The 20,889-nt window shown below is 51.9% G+C and overlaps 2 protein-coding genes across 6 annotated transcripts; one reads left to right on the forward strand and one right to left on the reverse strand.

Moving 5' to 3' along the window:
- Positions 1 to 86: 86 nt before the first annotated feature.
- On the reverse strand, positions 87 to 9,812 carry NTMT1 (N-terminal Xaa-Pro-Lys N-methyltransferase 1). Of its 5 annotated transcripts, none has more exons than XM_058302265.2 (6): positions 9,666 to 9,812; positions 8,326 to 8,411; positions 3,396 to 3,504; positions 3,019 to 3,229; positions 1,927 to 2,179; positions 87 to 1,011 (listed from the first exon to the last, which is right to left on the reverse strand). In XM_058302265.2, the coding sequence occupies exons 4-6, from the start codon at positions 3,178 to 3,180 to the stop codon at positions 755 to 757; spliced, it is 672 nt and encodes a 223-aa protein (XP_058158248.1). In that variant the 5' UTR covers positions 3,181 to 3,229; positions 3,396 to 3,504; positions 8,326 to 8,411; positions 9,666 to 9,812; the 3' UTR covers positions 87 to 754. The 5 variants fall into 5 exon arrangements, with proteins under 5 accessions (XP_058158248.1, XP_071073016.1, XP_071073017.1 ...); XM_071216915.1 differs by having other exon boundaries at positions 3,019 to 3,234; positions 9,666 to 9,810; XM_071216916.1 differs by lacking the exon at positions 3,396 to 3,504 and having other exon boundaries at positions 3,019 to 3,234; positions 9,666 to 9,811.
- Positions 4,073 to 20,401, forward strand: C8H9orf50 (chromosome 8 C9orf50 homolog). Its single transcript, XM_071216528.1, has 8 exons — positions 4,073 to 4,114; positions 13,411 to 13,498; positions 14,779 to 14,869; positions 15,018 to 15,107; positions 17,520 to 17,680; positions 19,259 to 19,427; positions 19,616 to 19,790; positions 20,178 to 20,401. The coding sequence occupies exons 1-8, from the start codon at positions 4,073 to 4,075 to the stop codon at positions 20,283 to 20,285; spliced, it is 924 nt and encodes a 307-aa protein (XP_071072629.1). The 3' UTR covers positions 20,286 to 20,401.
- Positions 20,402 to 20,889: the final 488 nt, after the last annotated feature.

A 20,889-nucleotide genomic window follows, 5' to 3' on the forward strand; every position in this document is an offset into this window, starting at 1 on the left:
GCACGAGGAGGTATGGCACTGCGGAGGAATTTAAGCAGTTCAATTCTGTCGTCCCAGTAAAAAAAAAGCAGCTTTGAGACAGGGCCTTCATAACAGGGATTTACCCTTTTATTTTTGAATGAAAATGCCTGCCAAGGACCCACAAGGCACTGTGAAGGGAAGGCCAGACATCTCCCCTTGGTACAGGCTGTTGTGACTGTCACCTTTCTAAAGGAAGTCAAGGCCCTATCATCCAACAGGACTTGGAATCATGAATGGTCCCACAAACGGCACAGTATAGCAGACTGCTGGATTCTCAGACCCCACAAGCCCCACTAACCCTATTTGTTTCTCTCAAGGAGGCCACTCTTCCCTCCAGGTAGAGGCATTTCTTCATGTCCACAATAACGTTTAGGGTAATTCTCTTCCTCTCAGGGCAGCCAAGCCTATGGTTGAACAGCCAGCTGGTGTTCCTGAGACCCAGAGAACTGCAGCTTTGGATGTGATCACTGAACTCCCACACACAGCACCAGGCACGGGCCTGCAATGCCCAATCCCCGCCTTTTAAAGCAGGCAGAATCATGCTCCTCGCCTCCTGCCTGATTCAGCAGCACCCATCCCTGCTGGGTCCAATTTTGCAATTTTAAAGAGAGTCTGTATAGTGGGTGGATGGCAGACAGGTATATTTAGCAGCCTTTCAACACTCCTACCAGCGTGGAGCCTTGATCTCACCCACCCCCCCACTGGTCCCTCAGTTTCTCCTGCCAGCCTGGGCTCATCTCAGGGCAAAGCTGTAGACGTGGTAAATCTCTTCAGGGAGGTTCTCCTGCCTCTCCTCGGCCAGAAGGCTGAGGCCCGCACTGCGGATGATCCTGCGGACCACCTCGAGGTCCCGGCACACACTGCTGTCCACGTCATCCAGGATCACACCCTCCTGGGCCATGTTGTCTTTGATGACGATGATGCCATTGGGGCGAAGGCCCCACTTGCAGCGCCGCAGGAACTCAGCCAAGTGCTGATCGGTGAGGTGGCCTGGGAAGGCAGAGGCCTTGGTTACCAGGGGCAAGATGCAAGCCTGTACACACCCCTGGATGTTTTTTCAGCCACCACTTTCTGAGCACTTAATCTGTGCCCAGCACTTTGTTTAATGCTTAACACTGAGACTTCCCTGGCTTTCACAACAGTCCTGAGGGTTTTACTAACTCTATCTTATGTAAGAGTAAACAGCAGCTCGGAAGCAACCTACTCGAGGACAGGCAGCTATTAAGTGTGAAGCGGGGAATGAACAGATTGACTGGCTTCCAAGCCCTGCCCTTAACCAACACACCATGCCACGCATCCCTTGTAGGCCCGGATCAGGGGAGCATACCTGATGTCAGGTTTTTGCATTGCAGGAGCTTGCAAACAGATTTCCTACCCTATATTAAAGTTCTAGATAAAGGCTTCTTGGGAACACAGACTACACCCAGACCAAGCATCCACAGCTGCCAGCCCCGGAAGTGGTGGCTGACCACTGGCACAGAGGCCTGCTGCCAAACCAGCAGCCCCTGGAAGAGCACCCTAGGCCAGCACCAAGTGTGAAGCTAAGTGGGTGCAGGAGGGGATATCAAAACCGGGCTCACTGGGAATGACAAGAACACTGTTCATTTTGTTATTCAAAAACCCTTATGTGTAAGAAAAACCAATGTTCAGTTTCTCAAAATGTAAGTCACTGACCATTTAAAACTTTTCCATAAAAAGCTGCCCTCACATGGACTGTAGCAGGTGCTTGCTGCACTAAGAAAAAGCACCAAAGGAGCTTGTGAGAAGACCCCTTTGAGGCATCTCCACTGCAGCCCTGGGGAAGCCCAGGAGAGGCCTGCTGGCCTGCCCAGCTCCCAGGGCCTTGTGGGGACCTCAGTGGTCAGAGACAGGGAGGAACATGGAGGAGGGAAGTGGAATCCTCACCTATCACCCACTGGATCCAGATGACGTCATAGGAGTTGGGCTCTGGGCTGAAGTCCTGAAGACCACAGCAGAAGTAATTCCTCACCCTCTTGCCCTCCTCGCCCAGGTAGGTCTTAGCTTTCACCAGGAAGTCCTCCGTCACATCGACCATATCCACCACTTTGAACAATGGCAGGAGGAGCCGCTTGGTGATCCTTCCAATGCCAGCCCCACAGTCCAGGGCATAAGAAGTTCCAGTCTTGCTTGGGCCTTCCTAAAAAGCAGAAAGCATATAATCTATAAGGGTCAGAAAGCCATAGGGACCCTGTCACTCCAAAGGGGCAGGGCCAGTTCCCCATTAACCCAGAACCATAAGCACTGGTAGGGACTGCCTAAGCATAAAACACGCTCCTTTATCTGGGCCACACATTTCTAAAACAATACATGCACTAATCACTCCCTTCTGAGACCTCATTAAAATGACAATGCAGGGAATAAAGAGTTCAAAGGGTGAGAAGAAAGGAAGAGGAGCTATCAGTAAACAAAGGATTTCAAAGCACATTCAGGAAGAAGGAAAGTGGGCAGAGGGGAGACAGGGTAGAGCAGGGGGAGAAAGCAGCAGCGTCCAGTGCTTGCCAAGGGAAAGAAGGGAGCAGGGTCTAGGGAAGGCTCTAGCCATGAGATACCGGCATGGTATAGAGGAGGCGGGGGGGTGAAAGACTTAGGGCTGCAACCACTGTAAGGGAGTAGGAGTCCGCATACAGCTGAACAGCTAACATCCACAGCCCCAGATGCCCAGAAACATGGCAGGAGAGCAAACGTTTTGTCTCTGGCAAAACTGAACAGTTTGAGAGAAGACTTTTAAATTCTGGCACCTGAGAGTCTGCCAGCATACTAGCTAGCTCCTGTCTGATAAACTGAAAGCAAAGTCCAGAGACCAGTTGTCTTACCCTCCCCACATAAAGCTTCCATCCAGCTTTCCAAGACCTTGCCATTAAATACCAAGAGATAACTGAAGAGTCTAGTGTTACTTTAAAAGATGGCACCCCAGGCAGACCAGGCAGTGCCACCAGGGCTACATCCTCTCCTGGAGAGCACACTAGACCTGCCTACCCTCAAAAACCTCTGCAGGAACTTCCGGGAGCTGTTGATGTCGATGCTGGAGATGTGGCCATACCCCCCCAGCATGCCGTCCACTGTGGGTGGGACTTCTTTCCAGTACATCTTGGCCTTCGAATAGAACTGTTTCTCATCTTCTATCACCTCGCTTGTCATGCTGTCACCAACCACGTCTCTGCTCAAACACCAAACTCAGCAATGACACCTTTCCTGAGCAAGAAAAAGAGGAGTGAATCAGCCCAGTCTAGAACCCTGGCAGAAAGGTTCCTTCATGTAAAGGGACACCACACTTTGGTAGTCACACAGTCTTGCCTGAAGTGAGGCGTGTTCAGTTTGTCCAAATGTGCTTCCACCCCCCTGGATAACAGTACCTTCTATCTCTTGCTTTCAAGTCAGTCTGGAAAGCTGTCTTCACATCAAAGCAAGAAAAGTCCTGACTTCTAGTTCTTTACTTGACCCCAAGGTACAGAGAATCTGAATCTAGATTTAAAGAAAGCAAAGCAAGAAACTCAGGCCTCTTAAAATGTACATTCCAGTCCAACCTGGGAGGGGTCTGAGGAGCTCCGTGCCTCCCTTCCCCGCCTTCATGAGCACAGAAACAAGCTCACGGTGGGCTTCATTCATTAACAGTGGGCTTGGACTCTATGTCAGGCCCTGTACTGTGAACAAGGGTTGCAACCAAACAGTAAACAACTATGCAGACACACATAACTACCGCAGTGGTGAGGGCCGTGAAGGAGAAAAACGAGATGCTAAACACGCATACTCCTACAGCCACTGTGGGGGACTGTTTGGCAGTTCCTAAGGAAGCTGAATATAGACTCGCCATGTAACCCAGCAGTACCACTGCTAGGTCCAGACCCAGGGGAACTGAGAGCAGTGACATGAATAGACATCTGCACACCGATTTTCACAGTGGTGTTATTCAAGATTGCCAAAAAACGGAAACAACCCAGATGTCCCTCAACCAATGAATGGATAAACAAAATATGGTGTATATACACAATGGGATATTATGCAGGTATAAGAAGAAAAGAAGTCGTGAAGCATGACGACATGGATGAACCTGAAGGACATTATGTTGAGTGAAGTAAGCCAGACACAAATGGACAAATACTGCAGGATTGTGCTATTATGAACTAAATATATTGTGTAAACTCATAGAGTTAAAAATTAGAATATAGGTCACCAGGAAAAAAGCATACCCTAGAAGAGTCTAACTGGTTGGGGGAATTGGGGAAGACATCTCTGAGAAAATGACATATGAGCTGAAACTAAAGGATGAAGAGGAGTGAACGAGGCCAACAGAGGGCAAGAACACTGCTCCCGGAAGAAAGGAGCAGGCAAAGGGCACTTGTACATGGAAACTCAAGGTCTTACAGGTCACATTTAGTAGTTAGACTTTACCCTAAAGGGAAACAGATTTGAACCACCCTTAGGATTAAGCAGGGTGTAACGTAAGATGATCTGTGCTTCTGGAAGATGTGTTGGCAGCTAGGTAGACTGAAGCAGGCAAGAGTGAACAGAGACAACCGATCAGAAGACTACTACACTGATAGATGGAGAGGGACCTACAGAACAAGAGCAGGGCTAAGGTCCACGACCCCCATGGAAAGGGATGACCGTTCAGCAGCTCCACACTCAGCCAGCCTGGCCACAGCATGCCAGGGAGGAAGAGAAGGTTCTCATCTCTACCCCAAGACACTGGACACTGACATTAGTCACCAAACCATGACCACATATAAAGCACTGTTCTAATTGCTGTGAGGCTGACCAAGATAAAGTCCTGACACTCAGAGAGACAGGAGAAAAAAATGGGACCAACTAAAATACAAGGCAGAAAAAAAGGACTCTCAATGACCCAAAAAGTGCCATGGAAACTCAAGTGATGGAGGAATTTCTTCTGAATGGCAAATGGGGGCAGCAGCCTAGAACAGGCAACCCCTGGGCTGGGCCTTGAAGGATGGGGAAGGCCCTGGATGAGACAGGAGCTGGAGAAGGCAGGGCATGGGCACAGGCAGAAGTGGCATGACAGTGCATGTCACTCAGAGGATGGCTGATGGCCTGGGCTAGCAAAATGTGGAGAGAGAAGAGTACTGTGGGAGACAACCATGGAAAGGCAAATGGGGTCTGGATTATGGTGGGCCCTGAGTACATGCCAAGAATTTCTGAAGAGCAAGGGGGCACTGTGACCTAACTCAAGGGAAGCAGAGAGGTAGAGAGGCGGGAATGGCAGTGGTCACCCAGCTAGAAGGTGCAGAACAAGAGCTGGAGTAGTGCTGTAATAACAGTGGCAGTGGCTTCTGCTCTGCTGGACACATGCTAAGCAATTTTCATTTACCTCTGAATCCTCACAAAACATCTGATGAACACGAGCGCCTCCACTCTGTAGAACAGGGATCTGATGCACATGGAAATTAAGTGACCTCACTCAAGGTTAAGAGGCTTGTATCCTAGGCCCTGACTGTTCTTCCCACATGGAGCGCTCATTCTCGTCATCTGGGTCTCAGCCTCCTCAAAGAGGATTCACCATCTCAAAAACGCCTTCCCCAAGCAGCCTATCTCAGTGGCTTCCTCCAGTGCCTTCTCTAATCACTACGTTTTGCTGCCTTCTTAATGTGTATTTCTATGGGAACTTATATTGTTACTTACTGCCATTCAGCCTCCACTAGAATGTAAGCTCCAGAAGGCAGGACCTTGCCTGGGTACTGTGTCCCCAGTACCTAGCGCCAAGGAGTCCCTCAATGCAGAATTTGATGGAAGAACAACTAACCCCATCACTTGCCTGTAAACTCCCTGAAGGAGGGATTGTGTGTAGGCACAGGGCAACGGGATCCTGGAGGGCAGGGATGCAAGCTCTCCAAATTCTCCTGGAAAGTTGCTTCCGTGCTCCTGGGTTTTTACACCTTTTACACATTTTTACACAACTCTATTGGAATGTAATAAGTCCAAAAGGATGTCACTGATCCCTGAAACTATGGGTTCAGCAAAGAAAGACTAAACATGGAGAACACTGTTATAATTCTATAACTAAATAAATAAAACCAAGGACTTTTTAAAGGCTTCAGGAGAAGGAATCAGAAAATAGAAAAATGACCTGAAGACAAACAAGGTGTTTGATACGTAACTTAAGAGACTCTAAGGAGAAGGAAGGGAAACAAAACATATGAAAACTAAATTTTTTTTTACTGGTCACATTTGATAATAGCACCCAACATAGAACTGTACTTGAACTTGTCCTGAAAGAGAAGAAACAGACCCACTCAGCTGAATTGCTCAAGGACACTCCTGATGGCAGAGGCAGAAGCAGAAGCAATTCTACTTCTACCACTAGTCAGCCCTTTCCAGAGAATCCAGCCAGTCAGTGGGGGACACGGGGGAGGGCCTGCCGCAGCTGCCAAGAGCAGATGGAAAGGGGCGCCTCCTCTCCATCCCAGGCCTGACTCCTTGCACAGATTCCGGCCCTCTTCATTACAAGGTCGCACACTAGCCCTCTGAGGGACTAGGTGAGAGCTGACAACACCCATATGCTCTACCACGGTCCAGTTCCCTTTAGACCTGTTGCTTGGGCACTATTTCCACCTTCGATAGAACCTCTAGCTATGTCCTGAGAGACTCCGACTCCCTCTTCAGATTCCTGAATCAACACTCAGACGATCCCCTCACTTCACTGTTTGGGTTCAAGACTGGAGGCCCTAATGAAGATGAGTACAACCACTACACTGCCATGGAGCCCTCTGGGTAAGAGGCTACGGGGGACCTATGTTCTAAATACAGCACCCACCCACCCCCCAGTTCACTGCAATGTTCCCACACCACTGTCCCAGCCCCTGAAGCCAGACCCCTCAGAAAGAAAAAGCAGTCAATGCACTGCTTAGAAGAATGAATTCTTGCTCCACCCTTGACTTACACAGCAAGCAAAATAATGTGGAGACCAATACAAGTAGGGCAGATGAAATCATGGTTCCCTGAGAACTGACAGGAAAGGGGGCCACCAGCCTGAGAGTCACCCTGTAGGTGAGTTTGAAAGCTACTTGTGTGACTGAGGTCTGGAGGTCGAGTGGGCTGTTTCCAGCCAATGGACACCACAGCGCTACCCATCCACACCACACCAGGAGTGCCCCAATTCAGACCGGAGCTCAGTGAGATCAGGTCTGCCCATCCTCACTGCCTGCCAGTCTTAGCAAACTTGTGGTTTTCTATTCAAATTTATTTCCTCCACAGGATTGGGAGCTCCTTAGGAACAGTAGTGACATCCTGGAATTTATCACTGTATTTCTTGTACACCCCACATATCACATAAGTATTCAACAAAAAGTTCACTTCTGGTCAAACGGACAGAATAAATTTGCAACCAAGCTCTTAACAGGCTGTATTCTCTCTACCTCCCCTACCAGACTGTAAGCTCTGGGGTGTGTGGGGTTGTAGGTAGGAATATTATCTTGTATTTCATCAGCACGACACTGGATATAAGGTGTTTACTCATTAGGTGTTTAAAAAAAATGAAAGGATGAGCTTTATGTGGCTAAGCCATTTTCTACTTTTAAGAAAATCCTATAGAAAAAAATCTAACCATTCAAAACTGTGCAAACTGAAAGCTGTTACTGACAATATAATATTTTGCTTTACCAAAAGCCATACAACATGATTCCTTTAAATGTCAAGGTCCCCTGAATAATCTAATTTACAAGAATTCCACTTGCACACAGATTCTAGGAAAATGCCAGGGGAGGCACATCTAGACTGGGAAATGGCACATATAACTTTTGATGTTTGTACTAACAGCTAATTCATTAATGTGATCCCTAGGGCCCCATCTGCACTTAGCCTCCCAGTGTCGATTTGACCAGGGCAGGAGGTCCCTAGGAGTAGTGAACAGCAAGGCTGGTCAAACAGCAGGAAGTCCTCCTACACTTTGCTCCAGAACTATGAGACCATGTGGACCTGGAAAGGAGTCAGAGGCACAATGTGGCTGGGTGTGCCCTCTAGGCTGGCTCAGAGGTGAAGAGAAAGTCTTTGTTCATAGTTAACTTTTGCTCTTCAGCAGGTAGAACGTGATCTGAGCATCGTTCATGGTCAAATGACCACCTCTTCCTTCTTCCTCTTCTTCCTCCAAGGTGTTTAGGGGGACCTCTGGGCAGCCATCCCAGCTACTACTACTCTTCTCCCAGCACCCATGGAAGAGAATGGTGCTTCGGCTGTCACTGTCAGTTCTTAGCACAATTATCTCATTCTCTTAATTTAACTGTCTCCAAGAAAAACCCCAAAAGCAAATGTACTTAGGAGCCTGTTTGAAGTTACCTCCTCCCTCTGGCAGCCTTGTGGGCAGGGCCTGTTCTCTCTGGGTCTGTGCAGACAGCAGCTCAACATATGAGAATGGCAGAATGCTACAATGGGAGTGGGGGTAGGGAGAATTAAAAGAAAAAAACAAAGTATTATTACCGTTATGCTGGATGGCCAATCTAGTAGACCTAAACAGCTCTGCAAATCAGCATAGAAGGGGTATGAGCGTCCCCTCCACCATTAGCACAACTACTGCAGAGGAGATTTCTGAGAGACTAGCCTTGTGACTTCTGGCCTCCATCAAAGCCTTCAACATGTACCTCCAAGGCTCCCAGTCACCAGTTTACAGATGGAAAACCCAATACACTAAAGTAAAGTGAAATGCCTTAAACACACACAGGACACCAGCACCAGAATTCAGGAGGAAATCCAGGCTTCTTGTCCCAGCCAAGGCTTGGTCCCTTCCACAGGCCCATCCCATCTGACTGGGCAATCACTCTAGACATCAGGATAGCATAACCATCTACTACACTACCCCACCCACCCTTGGGGCCTCTGGTATCAGCTTCAATTCCTTACTGTTTTTTAAAAATATACTATTCATGTATTTTTAAAAGATACATAGATTACATAAAATGTTACATAAAAAAATATAGGGGACTCCCATACGCCCCACTCCCCACACCTCCCACCTTTCCCACATTAACAACTTCTTTTATTAGTGTGGTACATGCATTACAATTGATGAACACATGTTGGACCATTTCCACAAAGCATGGATTCAATTCTTTATTGTACAGACTAAGGAACCAAAGTCCAGAGATTCCCACAGAGGTCATCCAGTTGGACGACAGCAAAGTCTGGGCTTTTCCATATGGCAGCCTCCCTACAAACAGGCTGACCTTGGCTCCAAGGGCTACTGGCAACGAGCTCTCTTTTGGGCTACACCTGTGACCGGCCAGAACCGGTGCTGCGCCCAAGGTTAAAATATCACAGCAACGCCTATGTAACAGGCACTTAAATGTACCACCCACCTTCCGAAGTGGGTGCTCTCCTTATTTCCCCTGAGGTTCAGAGAATGAAATGGACTTGCTGTGGCCTGGGGGGACAGGTGTGCGGGAGTGTCCGGCCCAGGCTTCGGGTGCCCTGGCTTTCCTCTCCTACCCCGCCCCTCGGAAAGTGCCCAAGTCCGGCCAGCGAACCGCCCGGGGGCAAGCACTGGGGCCGGGGAAAAGCAAGGGAGCCGCTCACTCGAGTCACGTGACGAGCCGGGGCCTCAGGGCCCCTAGGCAGTTGGGGGGTCGAGGCTACCCCTCTCCCAGCGACCGCCGCCCCCTGCAATGCCGCGCGCTACTCACCCCGGGCGGAGGCTCCCGGAACCCGCGAAGGTCGTAAAAAGAAGGAGTGCGGCCACAGCGGCAGCCCTACAGCCCACAAACTTCTCCGCCGGATCACGACGAGCTGCGACAGGTCGCAGCGTGCGCTGCCTTTGTCCATATGTCACTTCCGGGCGTCAGGAGAGGGCGGGGCCGTCAATGGCTCCGCCCCGCGGGCTCAGGCTATGGCTTGGCTCTTCTGAGTTTGGAACGGCTTTCCCGACAGCCACCACTCCTTGCAGCCTGTCCCCTCCTCCAACAAATACACCAGTTAATTTGGAGGCTGCCAGGCTGGGTTTTTAAAAACTAGTGTTCTCTGGGTTTTTCACTGGGCAAAAAGGGCCCTAAGCTTTTATTCCTCTAATCTCATCCATTCCCATTAGCATCTTAAAATAACATACCTACCAAAAAAAGAAAAAAAGAAAAAGAAGTACCCCTGGCACAACCAAGAGGTTGCCACCACAAATAAACAAAAGAAATCCATTAAGTTTCCTTTTCCAAACAGATTGTCCTCCCTTAAGCCCCTCCCATATATAGAAATTCTGGAAAGCTGCCTCGGAAGCAGCTGTTAACCTCTTCTAGTCTCAGGCTCTTCTTCTGCCAGATGGATGCAATAATTTCTCACCTTCCGATGTCCTGAGAGTTAAATTGATGGGATATTGAGTGTTAATTTTTCAGCCCCTCAACTTGCACAGTGGCCTCCCAGGAAATGGAAGCTGTTATAATGACAATATTCATCATTACTGAAATCATTTTTCCTAAACCAATATCCTGTTGTAGATTTACAGCACCTTCCGCTGGGCATTGTACAGAGGCGGTGCTCAAAGTGTGTTTGCTCTAATGAAGCGAAAGCAGTGGGGTGAGAGCCCCCAAAAAGTCCTGCCTGCAGTCAAGTCCCCAGATGTGTTTACTTACAAATTATTTTGCATCCCCTCCAGCCCACCCCAGGTCAGACTTCATTGCCCTGGCCTGTGCCCCTCTTCCAAGCTTCATTTTCCATGTCTCTAAGGGAAGGAGATAAATCCTGGGCAATCTCTACTACTAGGGGCATCTAGAATCCTTTTTTAAAAAAATTTTTTAAAAGATTTATTTATTTATTTCTCTCTTCTTCCCCCTGCCACCCCATTTGTCTGTTCTCTGTGTCTATTTGCTGTGTCTTCTTTGTCTGCTGCTGTTGTTGTCAGTGGCATGGGAATCTGTTTCTTTTCTTTTTTTTTTTTTAAGATTTGTTTATTTATTTAATTCCCCCCCTCCCTGGTTGTCTGTTCTCTGTGTCTATTTGCTGCGTCTTGTTTCTTTGTCCGCTTCTGTTGTCGTCAGCGGCACGGGAAGTGTGTGCAGCACCATTCCTGGGCAGGCTGCACTTTCTTTCGCGCTGGGCGGCTTTCCTTACAGGCGCACTCCTTGCGCGTGGGGCTCCCCTACACGGGGGACACCCCTGCGTGGTAGGGCACTCCTTGTGCGCATGAGCACTGCACATGGGCCAGCTCCATATGGGTCAAGGAGGACCAGGGTTTGAACCGCAGACCTCCCATGTGGTAGGCAGACGTCCTAACCACTGGGCCAAGTCCGCCGCCTTAGAATCCTCTTCCGAGGGGCGGTGGCAACTCTGATCACAGCTCTCATGTGCTTAAAAATCCACCTCCCATTGGAACTCTGGTGCCATGCTGGTGGGAATGAAAAATGGTGTCAGTTCCTCAAAAACTAATCATAGAGTTACATGACTCAGCAATTCCACTCCTAGGTACTGTATCTACCCCCAAATAATTGAAAACTCAGATACTTTGTATGCCAAGGATCATAGCAGCATTATTCTCAATAGCCAAAAGATGGAAACAACCTGTGTCCATCACCAAATGAATGAATAAACAAAATGTGGTATATCCATACGATGGACAGAATCATCATTATTCATGTGGATATCCATACAAGAGAATATTATTCAGCTGTAAAAAATGTGAAGTTCTCACATATGCTACAATGTGGATGAACCTTGAAAACATTACGTCAAGTGAAATAAACCAGACATAAGAGGCAAATATGATATAATTCCACTTACATGAAATATCTAAAATAGGAAAATTCATAGAGACAAAGTAGATTAGAGGTTACCAGGGGCCAGGGTGGGAAGTGAGGCAGAATGGGATGTTATCACTTAATAGTTACAGCGTTTCCCTTTGAGTGATGAAAAAGTTTCGGTAATGGATGGTAGCGATGGTCATATAACACTTTGAATGTAATTAAAACCACTGGATTTAAATGGTTAAAATGGGAAATTTTATGTTATGTATTTTTAATCACAATAATAAGATAAAAAACTATTTTAAAAAATGCACACAACACACACCCCACCTTATTTTTCATGCCATCAGAAAAGAAATCCTCTTCCCCGTGCTTGGCCCTCCAAGGTCTTTCCAGATCTGGCCAGCTCCCTGACTTCAAAGCCTCACATCTTTGAATTCCCAAGCCCAGTACATACTAGCTGCTCAATAAATGTTATAGACCACAACAGCTGAAGGGCTCCTCAGAAATCATCTAGGTAGTCTGGTGTTCTAATTCTCTAAAATTTGCATACACTTTGCATAAATATAAAGACTTCTCACTACCCTCAGTCAATATTTTAACTCCCTGAAGAGAAGTGCCCCTCCAATCCTGGTTGAGGAGCCTTTGCAGAAAATGGAATACATCTTCTATGCTGCCTCCTCCAGGCAAGTGTCCTATACTTTGAATTAAGTCACTAGTGCATTATCAAATTGTAAAATATTATCATGACAGGGCAATTATTTGTTCAAACTACTCTTGATTCCCCTCCGACTTTCACAATATGTGCCTCCTCCCTTGTCTCCTCCCAGTCAAGAGTCCATCAGTGCTTCCTTTTACACTGGAGCTCAGGAAAAGGAGGGCTTGTCCCTTGTCACACAGCAAACAGTAGCCAGGCACGGACTCGAAACCGGAACTCTCTGTTTCCAGGCCCATTGCTTTCCTCACTGCCTGCTTTGCAGAGGAAGCTCTTCTTTCAAAAGTCTGCCAGCTAGACTCCTGCCCAAACATGATCCACCTGTGCCTCCTAGATAAGGAGGGGATGGCTGACCCCTGTGCCCCAGCTCCTTGGCTTGGGCCTAGCCACCCCAGTCAGGAGTCCTGCCCACCTCCTGTGGCCACAGCTATGGCATCCTGAGCACAACAGCCGCGTCCTCTGTCCCCAGGCCCCAGTGCCCACTGCTCCTCAGGTGGGCGAGAGGCGGATCATAATGATCCTGGAGAGGCCCTGCAGGCAGCAGGGAGGGGCAGCAGAGGGACCAGGGCTGCAAAGATGACCTCTCCCAGGGACCAGCCCACCTGGTAGGGGGCTCTAAGTTCAAGGGACCTTTTCTGGCCCCGCCCGGAAGCCCCACCAGGTGAGTGTGACACAAGATAACTGAAACAATCTGGGGGTGTGGTGGGGAGGAAGCAGGTTCAGAGATCCCCAATGTCAGAGTGGGGGTTGGGCAGGGCCTCTGGCTCCCAAAGAGGGAATTTGTTAAAAATATGTGTCTTGGCCCCACCCCAGGCCTACAGGATGGGAGTCTGAGGAGGGAAGCGGGGGTAAGTCATGGGTATTCTCAACATGGCCCTGCCAGGACTGGAGAGCTGCTGGTCAGGCCACCTCCTCCTCCCTTGCAAGGGGCTTCCAGATCGCCTCATTCCCACAGAAGGCTAATAACAGTACTAGCCCCCATGACGTGAGCACCCCAGCGCATGGGCCAGACGCTCTCTAAGGCGTGATGCTTTCTCACTCTTGCAGAGGCAGGTGCTCATACTATCCCGTTCTGCAGGTGAGGACATGGAGGGAAAGTGGAGAGAGGTCGATTGGCTTGCTAATACAGTTCATAAGTATTGGAGCTAACACTAAACCCCAAATAATAATTTAAAAATATATATATATGGGCCAACCGCTGGTCTTTATTAAGTACTTACCCTACTTAATACCGTGTGCCTGACACTGTTCTAAGCGATCTACTCGTACTCGCTCATGTAAACGTCACAGCAACCCCAAAAGGTGGGTACTCTGACCATCACCATTTCTCAGAGAAGAGGAAACAGAGCCTTCGGGAACTCAATCTAGCCAGAAGCCACTGGCTGCAGACCCCGTCGCGTTAACTCCAAACCACACTACCCCCGATCTAGGCACTATGGCCCGGGGGCTGAGGGCTGCTGTGTGCGCTCGCCCCACCTCACACGGCGGGAGGCCGGCGTGAGGACGCCCTGAGCGGAGAGCAGGGCCAGGCATGTCCCGGCGTCACCCCAACGCGGGGGCCCAGGAGGTGGCGCCCGAGTGGTTTCCCGGCGACGGAGGTCTCCGGAGGAGGAGAGCGTCGCGGCTGCCCGCGCTGATCCCGCCGGCGCTCGGGGAGGTCCTCTGGCCGCGTGGCGCGAGGGGCTCGGCGGGCTCGAGGGTCCCGGGAGGCGGCGCCTCGTGGTGGCAAGCCCTCAGGCCCGGGTCCTCAGACCCCCTGGCGCACCGGGTCACAGAGCCTGGGGGGCGCGTCGGGAGCGCCGCGGCCCAGCGGGCGACGCGGAGCCGGGCAGGGCTGAGGTCCCTGCTGCTGCCACCCCTGCTCTCGGCCGGAGCGTCCCGCAGGCTGTCGGCGCCCCGAAGCTTCGAAGACTGGCGGGATCCGCAGAGGGCCTCGCACAGGGAGCCCTCGTGCTCCCGGGGCGCCCTGCTAGGAGGCTTCCTCTCCGGCAAGTTCCGCGAGTTCCTGTGCCAGCTGGGGGCGGAGCTCGAGGAGCCGCCGCCGCCGCCGCCGCGTGAGGCGCGCCCCGGGCCCCGGGGGCGGAGCCAGGGCGGGGCCGGGCGCCGTGCGGGGGGATTGCACCCGCTCTCCCCCCCCTCCTCTCCTTCCCCCCATCCCCGGCTTAGAACGACGCTAAGGTTAGTTGAGCCGCACCTCACAGAGTCCTCAGGGCTCCGCCGTGAAGGCGGGTCTACTATTGCCCCCATTCTCTGGAAGAGGAAACTGAGGCCCAAGGTCACATAACTAGGAAGAGCCTTGTAAGGACTGTCCCTGAGCGAGAAGGCTCCTAACTACTTCCGCCTCATCCTCGCCCCCAGAATCTTCAACCTCGCAACACCGAGGGGGTGTGGCAGAGAACCTCCGGGGTTCTTCTCAGTGTCTTGACTGCTCATTCCTTCCAGACCTGAGGTAAGTGTCAGGGTCGTCCTTGGTGGGGAGAGGGTTGCCACCGAAGCTTCCAGAGAGTGGGACCCTGACCACTCACGCCCGCTGTGGCCTATTTGTCTTCAAGAAGCCAGCCATCGTACTTTCGGGAACTCTTTTTACTCCCCGACAGTCTTAAGAAGATTTTGCTCCATCAGACACCTGTCGTAGGTCCCCTGAGGGGTGATCGTTCACAATTCAGCACGATCGGGAAGGCCCACCAGTGAGTTACAGGAGGGCTGGGGGTGGGGGAGTTGGGAGAGAGCCTCTCCTTTTTTCCCTCTCTTTCATACATTCATCCATGAACGTTTCCATCCATGAATCAGATCTGCTGCCAATGCATTCACAACCTAGCCATGACTCTAGCCATCCACACACACCCTCCCTCCTTTATGACATAGCTCTAACCCTGAATCAGGACTTCTCCAAACCCATCAATTCATCCGTGCATCCATTCACACAGTCATGCCCATTCACCATCCATCCTCACATACATCGCACAGATATACCAGGCCTTTTACCAACCTATTAATGAATCTCTCTCCATCCATCCGTGCAGTCATATTCATGGACCCATGACTCTCTGTCCATCTACCTATGCATGAATCGGGTGGATCCATGCATCCATCCACCCATCCACCCAGTCATCCATCTATTCACAAACTCCCACGATTCTATCTATCCATTCATCCATCCAGTAATCAACTAAAATCCTTCCGTCCACTTGTAGATCCAGTCGTGAAGCCACCCACAAATCTACTTACCCATCTACGGAATCATCCATCTACCCATCCGTCCATGACCAGGTCCTTCACATCCTTTTGTTAACTCATTCACCAATCTGTCCTCCATTCACCCACCCAGTCTTCTATCCTTTTACCCATCCCATGATTCATTCATCCATTTCCTCCTCTAATTTTTATTGGATGTTACTATATGTTAAATATTAGGGGAAATTAAGTAAGGGACGGAGGTAAGAGAAGAGCCTGGGCTTAGAGCTTACCTGGGCCTGCATGCCATGGTCCTAATGGAGGGGGTAGAAGGAAAAAAAATTCCTCTGGCTTAAACAGGCTTAACATGCTCTTCAAAATGCCACTCTACCTAATCCTTTACCCAGGGCAGCCAGTGGTAACTGATCCTTCCTGATAGACTGCTCCAGGCAGACAATACTGATGGATCAGAGAGAGCCTAAGAAATGAAACACATTTGCTGTCCCAGGAACTTTAAACCAGTCAGGCCAAATAAACACACTGTTTCCCGCAAGGTGTAATAAAAATATGGAACTCAGTAGCTCAAATGTGATCAAAAGGAGGGACTGACATAGGCACAGATTTTTATGCACAAGAGACAATACTTGAGCGCCTTACCTCATGTGAGAGTCCCTGGTTGACCCACGGGGTCCACTGGGGTGCCCTTGAGTGGAGAAGCTGACTTTGGACTGGCAGGCAGATCTGGGGTGCTTCCCACACTGAGGCCAGGACAGAGTAGACATTCATTCATAAGGAGACAACTGTTGGATACCTAGGCCCCAGTGCCTGTAGCCAGGCACTGTGCTGGCCACCTCCAGGATGCTTAGCTCTTCAGTGGACTGGTGGAAATCAACCCCTCTATCCATACAGACAGACAGACGCAGTCAGATGAGTGAGTGCAGATATATCGATATGTATATATTGAAGGTCAGCTATGGCATTTCTGAAAAACAGAGCCATGTCTGGGTCAAGCAGGCCCTCCTGCAGCAGCCTTCCATTGAGGTGGAAATTAATAACAATAAATATAACAATAGCAGGGACCCTTTACTGAGCACAAGCCCTGTACTAGGACCTCTATTAGATGCATAATATAAGTTATTTGATACTCATCAACCTCTTAAGAGAATGTTGCCTATAATAGATAATGTACAATAAATGATATACAATATGGAATATGTCATATATAATTTAAAGGAGAAAACTGCAAAGTGGGAGACTCAGGGGAGTTTGGGTTCACTGCCCAAGGTCCCACCATTGGGATTATACTAAAAAAGGCTCCCAGATAGAGATGTTTGCCCTGGGCCCTGCAGACCCTGGACGGAGCGCTTTGCAGACAGTAGCGCATTTCATCTCTTCACAGCTATGTGGAGTGGGCATAACAATGACCCTTATTTCACAGATAAGGAAACTGAGGCTCAAAAGAGTCAGAATTGAAGGCCAGGACTGCCTGGCCCCCGGGTTTGTATTCTTAGTCCCTCTGCTACATTGCTTCATATATAAGCAAGGGTATTTAAGATAAAGAAGTCTGCAAGCAGGGTTCAAATCTTGGCTCCACCCCTTACCAGCTGTGTGATCTTGGGCAAGTCACACAGTCTATCTATGCCTCAGTTTCCTCAGCTGTAACACGGGTATACTAGTGTCTCACAAGGTGGTGTGGGTTTGGTGAATGACGCAGATATGCTCAGCCCGCGGCCGCGCAGGTCGGAAGTGCTCAGTAGACTCCAGCTCCTGAAATTGCGATACCTACTAGCCTCCTCCTACAGAGGCCAGGCGCCATCCAGGATCACGGCGCGAGTCCCGTGTTGGGGCATGTGAGCTGTCGAGGTGGGCTGGGGGTCGCGCGGCTCAGCCCCTGGCCCTCACGGGCTCCTGTCCTCTCTCAGAAGGCCCTGCAGTCCACAGGCCCCCGCGCTCAAGGCCGTGCTCACCCCCAGCTCCTCGGGGGAAGGGTCGTTGCCCCGCCGGCGGTGTTGCCCTTTCCGAGTACGATTCGCTGACGAGACCCTCCGGGACACAGCTCTCCGCTACTGGGAGCGCAACTGTGCGGGTAAGCCGGTGAGGACGGGAAGCCCCGGGACTCGAGGAGAGTTCTGGAACCTGGAGGGCAGAAGCTGTGGCCGCAGGCCCCTGGGAACAAGGTGAGGAGCTGGTCTGCGAGAGCCAAGAGGCCGCTGACTCTGACTCTGGGGGAATTCAGGGTGACATTCAATGACCAAGGAGAGGTCAGCGGCCCAGCAGAGGTGCCCTAAGGCAAGTGGTGCCGGGAGGGATAGCCACCCAGGCTTGGCCACCGCTGCAGGTCTTCTCACTGCCACAGGGTCCTCACGGCTGAACCTCCCATGGCCTTCTGACTCCATGTCGCCCCCACCTCCACTCCCCGAAGGCCTACAGGGACTGAAAAGATCCAGAAGCCACTGGAAGCCTCTTCCTCCCATCTCCACAAAGGCGGACCTCGGGGTCTTGGCTGGGGTGGTGCCTAGGAAGGTCCAGAGCAAAGCTCCCCTCTCCTGGAGAAGACAGGAACTGCCCGGTCAGGCACAGAAACAGAACTGCCCCAGCTCTGAGCAGCTTCTGGGGTGGGTGTAGTAGTGTCCTGCTTGGCAGTTTCCAGGGGGTGGCAAGAGGAAGGCAGGAAGACGTGCATTTCCTTGCCCTGCCACGACGGTATGAAGCTCCACCTTTCTCCACCTGCCCGGCCTCTTTTCTTCTCAGCCCTGCACACGGCAGCATGCCGCAAGCCTCCGTGCCCCCACAGTCCACATCCTGAACCTCTTTATTGAGCACCTATGATGTGCAGTGTCAGGAAATGGCTGCCCAAAGACTAGCTCTGGGTGTAAAGCTCTATAAATCCAGGGCCTTCTCGGATTAAGAAGGAACTGAGCCTCCACACCACGGGCTCAGCTAGAAAGTGCATCTTCCTAGACTTAGAGGAAGTCAAGAGATAGAAGCTGTGATTTTGCCCAACCCTCTGATTGTTTCATGGGGAAACTGAGGCTCTGAGAGTGGCAGGGGCTTGGGAAGATCACGTAACAGTGAGGAAAAGAAGCCAGAGTGTCCCACAGCCACTCTTGGGGATCCAGAGAAAGAAGGAGGTCCAGGAGAGAGAATTTCATGGGTTGGCAGGTGGCAGGCACTTCTAGCCATCCACTGGCCACAAGGAGCTGGGGTCTGGGCCCTAGGACACCAGGAGAAGAGAGGGGTCTGGCCTGCTGCTCCCCAACCCTTTCCATCCTGAGGCAGCCCTTGGGGAGTGTGGGGACCCTGATCAGCCAGGATGGCAGCGGTTGGGCAGGAAAGGTTCCCAGCCCAGGGACATCTGCTCCTCCCTCGGAAATCCATGGCGGGGCCACCGTGCTTCTCACGGTGGGAAAGGGGGTACATTTGGGGCTGAAGCAGGAGTGGACGTGTGTGTGTGGGGTGCTTGGCCTGGATAATAACAGCAGAAACTGTCATGCAAGATGGTTTTAAAACCCAAGTGTTCCCTGGAGGCAGCCAGAAGGCGCTGGGGAGACTTGGGTTGCCCTGGAGACGGGGTTCTGCCCGCCCTTGCCCGCCAGAGGGAGGAGGAGAGGGCGGGGACCCCAGTGTCCCCGGGCAGGGCCTGACCCCTGCCCTCTCTCCCCAGTCCAGCAGTGCCTCCTCAAGGACCGGGCAGCCAGCCAGTCGGCAGTGGCGGAGCAGGTGGTCGGGGGTGTGGGAAGATGGCTGGAAAGTCTGCCCAGGGTGCTGCGCCCCAGGGCCAAGAAGGAGAAGGCCGCCGCCAGCGATCTGCGCAGTTGGGACTGCCCCAGCCCGTGAGGCTTCCTAGGGGAGAGGACGGGTCCTGCACGCATCGCCGGGGTGCCCCCTCCTCACTCCGCGGACCTCCCCATGCAGCAGGGGAAGGGGCTGCCAGTCTGGGCCCTCGAGAGCTCTGCCAATTATGGGTGGGGCCTGGGACTCAGGGTCCCACCCTGCCACTCAGGGCTCCTGTCTCCCTCAGGCCCACCCAGAAGCTGCAGGGCCGCCTCTCTGAGAATGGTTCCGGGAACAGCAGCCTGCCCTTCATCCCCAGGGCCACCACCCAGGGGCAGCGGGGGGACCTCCAAACCTCCCTCGATGCCCACAGCGTCCTGGAGCAAGAGGGCAAATCGCCCCGTTCCTGGAGCCAGAAGCTGGTGAGCATCTGCGCAGCCGGCCGGCCCCGGGGGCACCCCTGCCTGGTGGGACGGTCAGGGGCAGGCAGAGGACAGCCTCCCCAGGCTCCCCATCCCCATGAGCCCTTGCAGTGGCCAGGCCCTGCACACCTGCACCCGCTCCCCGGAGCAGAGGTCCAGGCTGGGCTCTCAAGCTGGGCTGCCTGGGTTCAGACCCCAGCTCCATCCTTGCAGGCGCCGGGGCCTGGGGGAAGTTGCTTTACCTCTCTGCCTTTCGGTTTCCTTGCCTGGAAAATGGAAGCAGGGCCTGTCCCGTAGGGCTGGGATGCCAAATTCCACTGGGCTCAGGGGGCCCATCTCCTGTACCAAGGCCCCGCAGCGCCCAGCTAATCCTCCCTCTCCCTCTAGGAGTCCTTCCTGCCCAAATTGGTGCTGCAGTCGGTCCTGAAGCGAGGCCACTCCAAGGGGATCCAGCTCCGGCTGCCTTCCACCACCCCACAGCGGGCTCAGAGGTGAACCCCTGCTGGAGCCCACAGGGTGGCCACCGAACTGAGGAGAGGCCCCCACCCCCACCCCTCAAATAAACGCACATCCCAGGTGTCTGGGACCCGCTGCCAGGTCTCACGGTACAAGCCCCTCCCTGTGCCTCATTGCTGATTTCCGGGGGCTCCTGGGCCGGGGCAGTGAGGGTGATGGCATGTGGAATCACTGCTGGGACAGAGCTGAGGGGTGGGGGCGTCCTCAGGGTTCGGGAAGGTGGGAGAGCCTGTCATGCACCTTGAACCCAAGCCACTGTGGACCTGGATCAGGCCACACCTGCAGCAGGTACCAGCCATGGATTGGAGCCAGCGGTGGAGTCCACCCCACCCCCCACCGTCACCCACCCTGCAGCCTCCATCTCTGACTGGAGCTGCTTTGCTGACTCTCCGCATGGGGTGAGGGCAGCCAGGCTCCAGCCAGCTGAGGGAAAGAGGCCCTTGTGGGGACAAACATAAGCACGAGGATGGCCCAGGGCCAGATGTTTCAGTGTGTGTGTGTGTGTGTGTGTGTGTGTGTGTGTTTCGGGAGAGCACAGGGCGAGGAAGTGTTCAAAGCCAGCTTAGGAGGTGGTGGTAGGCAA

This window comes from Dasypus novemcinctus, chromosome 8 (assembly GCF_030445035.2).
Source record: "Dasypus novemcinctus isolate mDasNov1 chromosome 8, mDasNov1.1.hap2, whole genome shotgun sequence".
Lineage (NCBI taxonomy): Eukaryota > Metazoa > Chordata > Mammalia > Cingulata > Dasypodidae > Dasypus > Dasypus novemcinctus.

Bases quoted from the DNA above. Each gene is read 5' to 3' on its own strand.
- NTMT1 (XM_058302265.2), bottom strand. From the start codon at position 3,180: ATGACAAGCGAGGTGATAGAAGATGAGAAACAGTTCTATTCGAAGGCC. The intron at 2,180-3,018 runs GTAGGCAGGTCT...TCTGCTTTTTAG, and splicing joins TCCTGCAGAGGTTTTTGAGG to GAAGGCCCAAGCAAGACTGG. The intron at 1,012-1,926 runs GTGAGGATTCCA...CTGCCTTCCCAG, and splicing joins CTGGATCCAGTGGGTGATAG to GCCACCTCACCGATCAGCAC.
- C8H9orf50 (XM_071216528.1), top strand. From the start codon at position 4,073: ATGACGACATGGATGAACCTGAAGGACATTATGTTGAGTGAA. The intron at 14,870-15,017 runs GTAAGTGTCAGG...ACTCCCCGACAG, and splicing joins TCATTCCTTCCAGACCTGAG to TCTTAAGAAGATTTTGCTCC. The intron at 19,791-20,177 runs GTGAGCATCTGC...CTCTCCCTCTAG, and splicing joins GTTCCTGGAGCCAGAAGCTG to GAGTCCTTCCTGCCCAAATT.